The sequence below is a fragment of the Labrus bergylta genome, chromosome 16, assembly GCF_963930695.1.
Source record: "Labrus bergylta chromosome 16, fLabBer1.1, whole genome shotgun sequence".
Lineage (NCBI taxonomy): Eukaryota > Metazoa > Chordata > Actinopteri > Labriformes > Labridae > Labrus > Labrus bergylta.
Genome location: NC_089210.1, coordinates 12,028,545 through 12,040,760, shown reverse-complemented (window position 1 = coordinate 12,040,760; position 12,216 = coordinate 12,028,545). Strand labels below are relative to the sequence as shown.

At 39.7% G+C, this 12,216-nt stretch overlaps 1 protein-coding gene across 1 annotated transcript in view; it reads left to right on the top strand.

Moving 5' to 3' along the window:
* elfn1a (extracellular leucine-rich repeat and fibronectin type III domain containing 1a) overlaps positions 1–6,537 on the top strand; it is a 71,339-nt gene extending 64,802 nt beyond the window's left edge. The window contains exon 3 of the mRNA XM_020642525.2: positions 618–6,537. Coding sequence (XP_020498181.1) covers positions 1,014–3,362 — 2,349 coding nt within the window. The 5' untranslated portion in view covers positions 618–1,013 and the 3' untranslated portion in view covers positions 3,363–6,537. The remainder of the gene's footprint in view (positions 1–617) is intronic.
* The last annotated feature ends 5,679 nt before the right edge of the window (positions 6,538–12,216 follow it).

The following is a 12,216-nucleotide window of genomic DNA, read 5'->3' as shown; positions in this document are numbered from 1 at the left end:
TGAGAACCAAGTTTTACAGCAACATAAGGATGTTTCTCAACTGCATTGGCCTATAGAGCAGATTTAAAAGACAGAATCATTGCTCCCATTTTTGCAACCACTGCTTGTCTGCCTTTGATAAATATCTTAATTTAATGCAGAGGTCAATCTAGTAACCACAGCTCATCGTTGTCTTTTCTCTTTTAGAATCAGTGTTCAAAAGATATGAATCTATTCATGAAGGTCTTCTGAGGAAAATCCTACTTGCATTGATCCAGAGTGTCATTTCACGTGTTGTTGTATAATTGATTCAATGCAGCGTCTTAACAGTGGCCTCTCTTGATCGGGCCTGACAGTCCTCAGGTTAATGGTGTGAAAACAGGGACCCTGCTTTCCCCAACCTGTCAGGTGGTAATTGGCCCATGGTTCCCTTAAATTGCAGTCCGCCACAGGGACTGCACACACTTTTCTAAATTGTGTACAAAACAATTAGTGTGGCATGAACATGGAGAGAATGCAGAAAACATGGATCCTTTGCTTTGTGTGCAACAGTTCAGCAATATCATGTGCAATAGAAGTACAATAATCTTTCTGATAAAATGTAATTAATGTCAACTATGTGTTTGTCTCTCTCACAGGTTATTCCTCCATGCCAGGAAAGAGATGCATTAAGGAAGAGAGTGGCAGAAATAATAAGATGAGACCATTTAATGATGGTAACCTTTAAAGAAGAAAGCACAAGCCAAACTGGGGCGTTGAAATCTCTTCTAAACTTCACCACCAGTAAACTGAAGGCAAACCTCAATGAAAGAAACTGAGTGGAAGGTCAGATACCCAACATTTCTCTGATTGGTATGTGAGGACAATAGCATCCATCAATGAAGAGGAGACAAATAAAAGGATTGTTTCTGGCCTGGAGAACAGTCGAACATCAAGCTGATTTCCCAGAAGGGTCGTCTCAGTTGTTCTGAAACCACAGCAGAGTCCCTCTCCACTCATTTTATTTTTTGGCCCTTTCTCTCAGAGAAGCACCAATGGCCTGCAGCTCAGGCATGGTGATGAGTGCCTTGTTTTGGTCTGTAGCCATTGTATATTTGACTCATATTGGCAGAGTCAGTGGAGACTGCTGGCTAATCGAGGGTGAAAAGGGCTTTGTTTGGCTTGCGATTTGTAGCCAAAACCAACCACCATATGAGGCCATCCCACAGCATATCAACAGCACCATTGTTGACCTTCGTCTAAATGAAAACAAGATCAAAAGTATACATTATTCCGCCCTAAGTCGCTTTGCCAACTTGACTTACCTGAACCTGACCAAGAATGAAATCTCCTACATAGAGGATGGGGCCTTTTCTGCTCAATTTAATCTACAAGTCCTTCAAATGGGCTTCAACAAGTTGCGGAACCTGACAGAGGGGATCCTCAGGGGTTTAGGAAAGCTGCAGTACCTCTACCTCCAGGCAAACCTTATTGAGACTGTGACACCCAATGCCTTTTGGGAATGCCCAAACATTGAGAACATTGATCTCTCCATGAACCGAATACAACAGTTAGATGGGTCCACATTTACCAGTTTGACCAAACTGACCACCTGTGAGTTATACACAAACCCGTTCAACTGCTCATGTGAGTTACTTGGTTTTGTCAAATGGCTCTCAGTTTTCCCCAACAGGACCAATGAGCGGATGGTGTGTGACTCTCCGCCTGGTGTTTCTGGTTATAGTTTACTCAGCCAGAATCCTAACAATCCGACATACCGAAATGCACTCCACATGCTCACCACTGTGTGTACTGATGACTACGTGACACCATTTATTCCCCTACCCCCAGAGCCCACGACACCCCCACCAGACTCAACACTTTGTGGGTTGGAAGACTGTCCCTCAGGTACAGAACCAGAAGACCTTACCATCAGTACAACCTACAATGATGTGGAAGTATCCCCTATGATGAAAATGAAGCAAGTATCAAATACAGGTGCCACCATCACAGTTCAGATTCCTTATCCTTTCAAGAAGATGTATATCCTGGTTTTGTATAACAATAGCTTTTTCACATTTATTAAAAACCTGAAAGACATAAAAGAGGACGTCGAACTCAAAAACCTTAAACCCCAAACTGATTACACATACTGTGTCGCTTCCGTGCGTAATTCTCTTAGACACAACCACACTTGTCTGACAATCACTACTGGACCTCGGAATGGAAAAGAAAATGCTGTGAACAACGCAACCGCTACTCACTACATCATGACCATTTTGGGCTGCCTCTTTAGCATGGTCATTTTCCTTGGTGTGGTCTACTACTGCTTGCGAAGGAAGCGTCAGCAAGATGAAAAGCACAAAAAATCGAGTAGCCTGAAAAAAAATATAATGGAACTTAAATATGGTCAAGAGCTGGAAGGTGGGACTATTTCTAGAATGTCTCAGAAGCAGCTGCTGGCCGGGGAGAGCATGGCTCGTATGCCATACTTACCAACTGCTTCTGAGATGGAGCAGTACAAATTTCAAGAGATAAATGATACACCTCAAATGATGAAAGGAAATTATATGGAGGTGAGAAGTATGGACCACCATGAACGCAGGGAGTGTGACATGGGTATGCCTGGGAATAGCCAAGGGTCGGTGGCAGAGATCTCCACCATTGCAAAAGAGGTCGATAAAGTCAATCAAATCATCAATAACTGTATAGATGCTCTTAAGTCAGAATCCACATCTTTTCAGGGGGTCAAATCTGGAGCAGTTTCCAACGCAGAGCCTCAGCTCGTTCTTATATCAGAACACCCACAGAGTAAATCTGGCCTTCTATCCCCAGGTTATAAGGACAGCTACCATCACTCCCTGCAGAGGCATCGGACCTCTGACGCCTCCCCAAAGAGACCCAGCACTGCCACAGGAGGACCACGAAGCCCCAGGCCTTATCGCTCTGAGTCCAAGTACATAGAGAAAACCTCCCCGACAGGAGAGACCATCCTCACTGTAACACCTGCCGCCGCCATCCTGAGGGCAGAGGCAGACAAGATTCGCCAGTACAGTGACCACCGGCACTCGTATCCCGACGCTCAAATAGAGGAACTTGAAGGACCTGACGGCCACAAGTCCTCCATGCTGGAGCCTCTAACTCACTCCCGCTCCAGAGACTTAGCATATGCCCATATGTCTTCTCATTACCATAATCTAAGCTACTCCTCCAGTCCTGAATATTACTGCAAACCTTCACACAGCATTTGGGAGAAATTCAAACTCCACCGTAAACGACACAAAGATGACGAGTACATGGCGGCGGGACATGCACTGCGTAAGAAAGTCCAGTTTGCAAAGGATGAGGACCTCCATGATATTCTAGACTACTGGAAAGGTGTCTCTGCCCAACATAAATCATAACCTCTTTAGGTGTTTTTAAAATGGACCACGCATTGCAGAAATTACACAAAAACCTCATCTGACATTTTCATCAATGGATACTTCCACGTTATAATTAACAACTCACTAGAAGTGACTCACATTCTCTTTTGACTTTGAGCAACATGGGGTAAAGATTCTTTAAATTTGTCATTTTATGTAAAGCATTCATCTGGAAACTTTTATCTATTAAAAAGAAAATATATTGCAAATTAATAATATATATGTTACAATGGATTATAGGTTTTTGGGTATCGCATGGCCAAGTCCTGTGACAGTGGATTTGCTGTTGTGTAATATGAAACTACAATATGAAGATGTGTCTACTGAAACCTCACTCTTTTTTTCTGAGGAACTACCTGGACCCTTCATTGAAAGAGAACTTTCGTTTCTATCCTTCCTGCTTATATTTAATTCAACTAAACTATGTACAGATATGGGTTTCTATATTTGCAATGTTTGCTGTGTAAATGGAAATGTATTAGTAAGTGAATCAGGTTTCAATCAAGCAGAGCACTGTTCATTTAAGATAACTTGGTCCAACGTTTCAGATTGTTTGTCATTTTTACCTTCACTGCCTGTTTTTTTAATTCTCTTTCTTTTGAAAGCTTTTACACGCATTGACAGAGTACTACAGACAGATTCTGTTTTAATGTTCTCTTAATTACACAACGCGGTATTCAGTGGATGGAATCTCATTGACTTTATGCAGGTAGAATGCAGTATGACATGCTGTAATGAGGGTCTCAGTGAAGCATACTTTTATTTTTAGTACCAAAGTAGAAAATGGTAAAATGTTTACAAAAATTCTGCAATGTCTGAGATTCATCCAAACATACAGCAGTAGGTCCTGGTCGACTAATTTTCCTTTTTTTTTTACTGTATCGGTTACTCCTTCGAAAGTAAAAACATGAAGGAAATACAGCATCCATATACCGGACATGGTATTGTAACCCTACAATGAATCACTTACATTTAAAGGTGAAGTCAGCTGAACTTTGTCGCCTGTTGTTAAGGTAAAGACAGCTGTTCTTCCCTACAGGAGGGCCCGATGGATGAATGTAACAGATACATATTCTGATCTGTCTATGGCAGCTTTCACGTAAGGAACTATTTATTTAATGCTATTAACGACTGTGTCTTTTCCTTCGCTTCAATATATTTGCTCCCAGTGTATTATATTGCATACTGTCTGATCCGATAAATGCAGGAAAGTAGTTTGATATTTGGATGGGCCTTGTTGCTTGCTGAGAGGTTTCATTTGGTTTGTAACTGCAAGGCTGTTCAATTCTTTTTGTATATTATGAAAGCTACGTACCATGACGAATATCAACATGCTAGAGTAACATTTGAGAATGTGAAACTGAATCCTCCGACTTACTGGCTGTGAATTTGTATATCATGAATTTTTGGAGTAAATATAAAAACTTAACGCTTTTTCTTTAAAGGGTGTTCACATAACTTATTACAAAACAGGCTCATGATGATTCATTTCCTATCGATGAATGAGCAATAAAAATGTATTTATACTCTCCTTCCAAGCTGAAGAGTTATGCTGTTGTTACTGTGTATGAATTTAAAGCTTTTTGCAAAATTTGTTATTATAACGAGATATCATTTTCAGTTCCAAATAAGGTAACAAGGAAGTATTTCCAGGTCATCTTTACATTCCTGATCTCATAATAAAGTTCAATTGAGATTTATTGTAACATTTCATTTAAGAAAAAGCTGAGACTTGTATGTACTGGTATTAATCCACCACTGTTACTAGAATAATAAGTGAAATGCTGACTGCTTTAATCCTCCAGACAGGTGCCATGGAACCATTGCAAAAGAAGAGAAAGACATACACTGGATGAAAACAATGTTGAAACCTGTGGGAATATGACATTTAGGTTTGGTTCATGTATTCATTTGAAGTAACATCAGGTCCACATGGCATGGATCAAAAGTTTGTTCACTGGTCATTTTTCATCTCTTTAGTGGAAAAAAAGCTCAAAGTTAAATGTGTCATGTAGCCGTAAATCATGATTATTTGCTAAGTCATTTTCTCCTGCACTTGTTGGCCCTTTTATTAAAATCACGTTTCCCACCTCTGAAGTTTTAAATGTTGAAGATTTTTTTTGAGGGTGGGGGTGGGGGGGGGGGTTGTTTTTTATTGAATTTAACTTTATAACAGGTGAACAAAACACTTATTGTAGTCCTTGACAGTGAATTTCAAACTAAGCTTATCAGCACTTTTTATGTTGCATCAAGTTTGAATTCTAACATGTCTTTTTTGTGGGTTCCATTGTGCTTTAAACAAACCACAAGTATCAGACAGATTAAATTATCTATTTATTGGAGGTCAAAAACAAAAACCCTATTTTCTCTTGCTGAATTTTGTCCATCTTTATTTGGAAATATTTGGCATTCTCAAAAAGGTGCATATGAAACCTTCCAATATTGATCAAACAAAACTAAATTCAGGGCATATAGATTAGTTGGATTTGCCTGGAGTCTGTAACCTGATAGCAGAGCTTACCCGAGGGATTCAAAGTATTAAGTGACGTAGTTATTCATTGAATCTTTTTGTTCCATTAGACTTGGAGTATGGAGATAACTGCGGGCATTAGTTAGCCCATTTGTATTTTTTCTGTGTCATAACTCTGCTTCCATTTCATGCAAGTGTTTCATGATGCCGCTATTATTCATTAATGTGAAATGAAGCATTCATGAGCCTGATGTGAATGTGTTATGTAAGCATTTACAAAGTGTTAACTTGGTTGTCTGACTTAATATATCAACCGCCTTAAGATTTTGGGATACATGTACAAGTGTAAATTTTCTTTTTGGTTTATTTCCATGTTGATACTGTTGACGAGTCTCCATTTGTTGTTCTTTTTATAAAAAGCGTTTCAGAATCTTCTGAGAGCTGTCAGGTTTCTAGTTCATTTAGCTATTTAGCAACATGTTTTTTATACTGCATATTGTAGCACTTCTGTGTCTAATAAGAGTTTAAAGTGTTGATAAAAACCTTTAGAAAGATCAACAGTTGTTGTTCAAGTGCATCAAAACAAACAAGAGCACAAAAATGTGTTTTTTATTTTATTTCTTAATACTATGTTATCTGCTTTCAGACAAAGTACTGTGAAATAAAGTCAAGGGTGCACATACAGTTTACACTCGGCATCTTTATTATGACTTTAAGTCTGCTCTTACACTGCATGTATGCTAATGACTTTTGTTGTTGACATTGGATTTCTTACTTACTTTGTCCCAACACATACAAAGCTAAAGCTAGCTTTTCAACTTTGTGTAGTGAGCTAAAGGAGGAGAGATACCAGAGATACAAGGATATCCATCTCAAGGTCTTTTCTTCATAATGAGAAAGATGGACCCAGATGACATGGAGCGTAAAATGGCATAACAAGGCAAGGCAAGTTCATTATTCTTGTATATTTCAGCAACAAGGAAATTGAAAATTCTTCACACAACAACACAAGTATAATGACAAAAGGAAAAAGAACATTGAAATAGAAAATGTAAAAATCACTTCAACAAACCATTAACAATAATCACAGAGAAGATAAAATATGAAAACATGTTAAAATATTAGAATAATATAAAAAAATAAGATACAAAAGAAATACAGAAATATGACCTTAAGCGTTTAAAAGACATCAAAACCAATAATTTGAAACCCAATTTGAGATGGACAATTGTGTTGGGTCTGTCGATAATAGTGAAAGATTACCACAAGTAATCACTGATACTTAGGGTAAAAGATTAAGTGGGTATTAGAGCTAATATTATTGTAAGCAAACACATACATGCACAATTAGAATGGTCAAGAACATATATTTATTTTTTTGCCAAATATGTAAACCTTCTTTACAGCCGATACTTCAGGAGAATTGGCCCTTTGACACAGTGAAGGAACATGTGTGGAGAACTGACCTGACATCACTGTTACTTTGCAAGTGTGCAAGTGTATTTTATTTCACACCACTCATTACTGGATTTGTGTCTCACTATGACATTATGTGCTGTAACTACTTGTGCACAACTACTATGGTGCCCGAATGAATACCATAATTTCCTTTCATACTGTGCGCCTGCTCGAGACCATTTCTACACCAGCAGACATGTTTCTCTGCACAGCTAATGGCAGTACAGTAAGTGCTCAGAAATTGGATTAAAAGCTTATTCCTACATAATCACCTTGTATTTTTCTGAACATGTGTTGTTGTATGTAAACATACAGCAGACACATTGTTGTGCAGTATGGAGGTATGTTTCTGGTTCTAAGCTTTTCAACAGTATTAAAATGTGTAAAGGGCTGGCTGTCATCCTCTCAGAATCAAAGCGCTGCCATGTCTGGCCTGGCCAGGTCACACCCACAGCAAAGGGAGAAAAAAAAGAGTAGAAATGCTCTTTTTCTCCTTTCAAAGTAGCCTCAATAGACCGTGACACGATTTGGCCCCGTGTTGTCGGGAGCTCTGCCATTGTCGAAGCTGCACAGCAGCCACAACTATGACAGGAGGTAAAACGGATTTCGTCTGAAAGCTTTTCTTTACATTCCTATTCCCACTTTTGACTCGAAGCAAAAGTTCAACCATTCAAAATCGCAATTGAAGATTCTGTGCTTCCTCTTCTTAGTTTTGCTCTCCGGTAGCTTAAAATGAGAAGTAAATAGCTACAGGGCTTGCTGATTAGTCTGGGCAAGTAAACAAGGTGAGGTACAAGTCCAGACTGCATTCAGAGCAGGCCAATGCTGTTTTCAGCTTGTTTCAAGGTCCAACATACATTTTCTGCCTTAAATGAACCACTACCAATTACGGTGTATGAAATCTAGTAATACTACAACAGTCAATCAACATGCTATTTACCTCGTGGACTGAACACTGCCTGGGAACTGCTTAAACTTCATGCCAAACAATTAATTTCACTTAAATAATGATGCAACCACCATATTCCCTTACTGTTGCCAATAATAGCTTGTTTACAGCTCTTTCTGTCTCTTCATAGCAATTTGCTTGGTTGGTTTGCCCAGAGGGAAATGAAGGGTAGACACAGTGGAGGGCGTCCACTCTGATTTGTTGTTGCTGCTCACATCACTGAACAACAGGGGTTAGCATCAAAGCAGAAATCACACACAACCTCAACCTGTATCTCCTCACTTAATCTACGCACTCCCTTAGGTAAGTCTCCTGCCATACCAAAGTCAACATTTTCCATTTTGATCATTTTAAAAGCCAGCGACCTTTTTCCAATCCTGCACATGACATCAAAGGAAAATGGCCACCGTGGCAACATGTTGAATTACAACTAATCTGGATGACAGTATGCACTACATCCTGTTGTATATTACATTTCAGTATTGTCATTTCATTTCCAAGAGTTCCTATTAAAACCACTACTTACCCCCCAAAAAATTCCAGGATGTTGGAAAACAACAGTTGGTCCCATTCACTCATGTTTTACAATCCCAATGCAATGCAACATTGGGCTATCGGTGATGATCATTAAGTGTCCAAAATCTGAATTACCGTCCCTGCTGCTGCTAGGGAGTAGTGAATGATCAAACAGGGGAATGATTTGGGACAATGCCACATCCTTCAATTCAACAAGACAAGAGAAGTGGCTCTGTGAGGCCGCGCTGAGGACACAGAGGTACTGTGAGCTAAATGCCAACATCAGCATGCCAACATAGATCTTAGTGTAGCCTATAACATTTGCTAATCAGCAGTAAACACAAAGTACAGAACAGGGCTGCTGGGAACTTGATTACTTTTCCAAGTGGTCATAAAACAAAGTATTGAAGAGATAGCATTTTTTGACACGCAGAATGTATTATATGGGAATCCGGGGGATTATCAAAGTCATTAGGATACATCATACGGGAGCTGTGAATATCCGCAAGAAATGATGTGTCTGAATACACCACAGGAAAGTGCAAACCTGGACTGTGATTAATGTCTGTACAAAATGTAAAGCACTCCACCTCCTTCATGGGAGTCAGCCTCTGGGAACCATCAACATACACAGATTATCACGCCCATTCACTCAGTAGCTGTTGAGATATTTCAGTAAAAGCCTGAAATTACAACCTGCTTGCAGCACTTAAGCTATACAAAGTAGTTTGACCATCAAAGCAACTGTGATTCATCCTCTGGGGATCATCAACATTTCCGGACAATTTACTCGGTTGTTGTGAAGATATTAAGGTAAACTGAATGAACAACCTGCTTTCGGTTATACAGCAGAGTTATATGATCGCCCTAGTTAACAAGATTCATCCAATGGGGAACATCAACATATGGAATTTAATAATGACATTTCATTCTGTTACAAAGTTTCAAAGAAATATAAAAGTCTGATATTACAGTCTGCTCACAGTGGTTCAACTAAAGATCCTGGATCTCAAAAGTCATGATTCATCCTTTGGAGACAAGAGGATGAATCAGTAGTTGTTGAGATATTTCAGTCGGGAGACTTAAGGATTATTCAAGCAAATGAAATGTATTGGCACAATCTACCAACCAACGTGGCAGAATACTTACATAGTGTACTTTGGAGCAGAAACAATAAGACAAAGAAATGTACTGTCATAAGTTTTGACGGCACACCCTGCACTTATATAAGATTTGTTATGTTCTAAATTTTGTTAAAGGGTATTTCCTAGTGCCTATCTCTAAGATCACATACGGAGTGTTTGTTGTGTAGGAAATGATGAATGAGGGAAGCAATGAGTGATTTCAGACACAGCACAGAGTGAACTCTGAGCTGCAGACTCCATCATGTCACAGTTGAGGAAACACGGCGCAGTACACTGATCACAGCACCAGGGCTTTCCCCCGGGCTTTATGCTGATCCTGAACAAACAAATAGGCATCCTAACAGCAAGATAAAATAAGAAAAAAAAAAAGGTCAACTTAATCCCTGAAGATATCTTGTTTGTATTGTTTGTGGCATTTTTTTCTCCTAGGAGAGAAACAATGTAAAACTAAAGAACAATTTCTGAGGCGGAATATAAGCCCCGAAGCTTACTTTTCTTTGTTTTTGTATCAAAGATTACTTTTGGACAACACCCTGCATGTCATCCTTTTGGGCAGCGATGGAAAGCCTGGATCCTTGGACATGGCACACAGAGTGCGTTAATCAGCCGTCAGCAGAGCATGACTAAGGCTCCGACTTTTAAGTATCTAAGGACTGAAACAAGCCAAAGTTCTTCAGCTCTTTTCAGATCCGTTGTCTAATTGGATATGGGTGGTAAACTATAAAAAACAAAACACCCATAGTGGACTCTGAAATGAGATCTGCACCAAGGTCAAAGGTCAAATAGCCTCTGCAATTTCCAGATTGAGCTCTTATGAAGCTGATTTGAAGGATGATCAAATGAGTCAAAAAGCACATGAGCATGGCCGTTGACCAGCTTGCTTTCTGGGCCAAATCCTCATCCAAATTGAATTTTCAAAATGTATTCAAGGGATGAAATATGACTGTTAATGGAATCATAGAGGTTTGATTTTTCAGTAGCAAATGTGTGAAGTGCATACTGCAATGTTTTATACTTCCAAGAAAGAGCATTATGAATGAATCTTTCATGTTTGTACCAAGGGGTGTTGAAGCGTGTGATCTATGAGCACCTTCATGTTGCAGAAACTCTTCACTCTTGTTAGAGGAGATTTATGCTGATGGATGATTCCAGCGAGCTGAAAAGGCCCAGGACCGGCTCATTAATACTCGCCGCAGCAGCAGCAGCAGCAGCAGCCGCAGCGATCGCCGAGCAGAACGAGTGAATGATCCTTCAAATGAGCGCTGTGCAGAGGCAGGTCACGGGGACCACCAGTCAACACCGTACAGGCAGGGAAGAGACGAGGATAAGCCGAGCGCACTTTATGTCGGAGCAGGAGCTACCGCACTGCTCATTATGATATGAAAGCGTGAGCAAATCAAAGAGTCTTTGCACACTAGAAAATATAAGACGAGTACCCACACGGGTCACATGACTTTTGTTCCAAGGAACTTTTTGCTTCTGGCGATAATGAGCCTGCCTGTCTCTTTCCCACATCTTTGGTCCTGTCTTCTTTTCTTTTTTTCTGCCAAACAAAGACTCCTCTGATCATAGCGGAGCACAAACGAGAAGAAGCTGAGTTTAAAAAAAAAAGAGGAAAAAATCAATGGTTCCATTCTTGAGGAAGATAAAAAGCTTTTAGGCTTTAATTATTTCCCTCTTGTAGCTTTATGAATTTGCTTACCACTCAATTCAGAGATAAGGACTCCCTTGAACACACTCACAATAGGCTGAATCAGTTCATTTCCTTTCACCACGGTTTAAAAGTAGCATGTTAATTACATGCCTGAATTAAAGGGATGGTTCTCATTTTTTCAGGATGTTTTATTTGAGGTACTTATGCAGTGTCAGAGTATTACTTAGACTACTTACTGTAGAAGTCAGCACAGCCTCTGTAGAGAAGGAGAAGCATACCAGAATACTGAAATGGAAACTTAGCTATACAGTTATAAAAGTACACTTGGAAGCTCAGAAAAATGAAACTCTTCACACTTTTCAAAAGATTTCAAACCTGCTTGAGAGACTCTTCAGTTGACCATAAATATCTTATTGTCTCCTGCAGATGTTAAACAGCCTCAGACATCTGTCTCTAGCCAATCCTAGAACTTACGGCTATTGTAGGACAACAATTTTATCCTCAAGGAGCTAAACAGCCAAGTTTCAGGGCTTCCAGTGAAGCCAGCCGATAGCAACACGAGGATGAAGTTGAGAGACAACAACCAAGAGCAGAGTGTTAGCTGCACTTGCATGTTTGTTTATAGAAATTATAGATAGCAG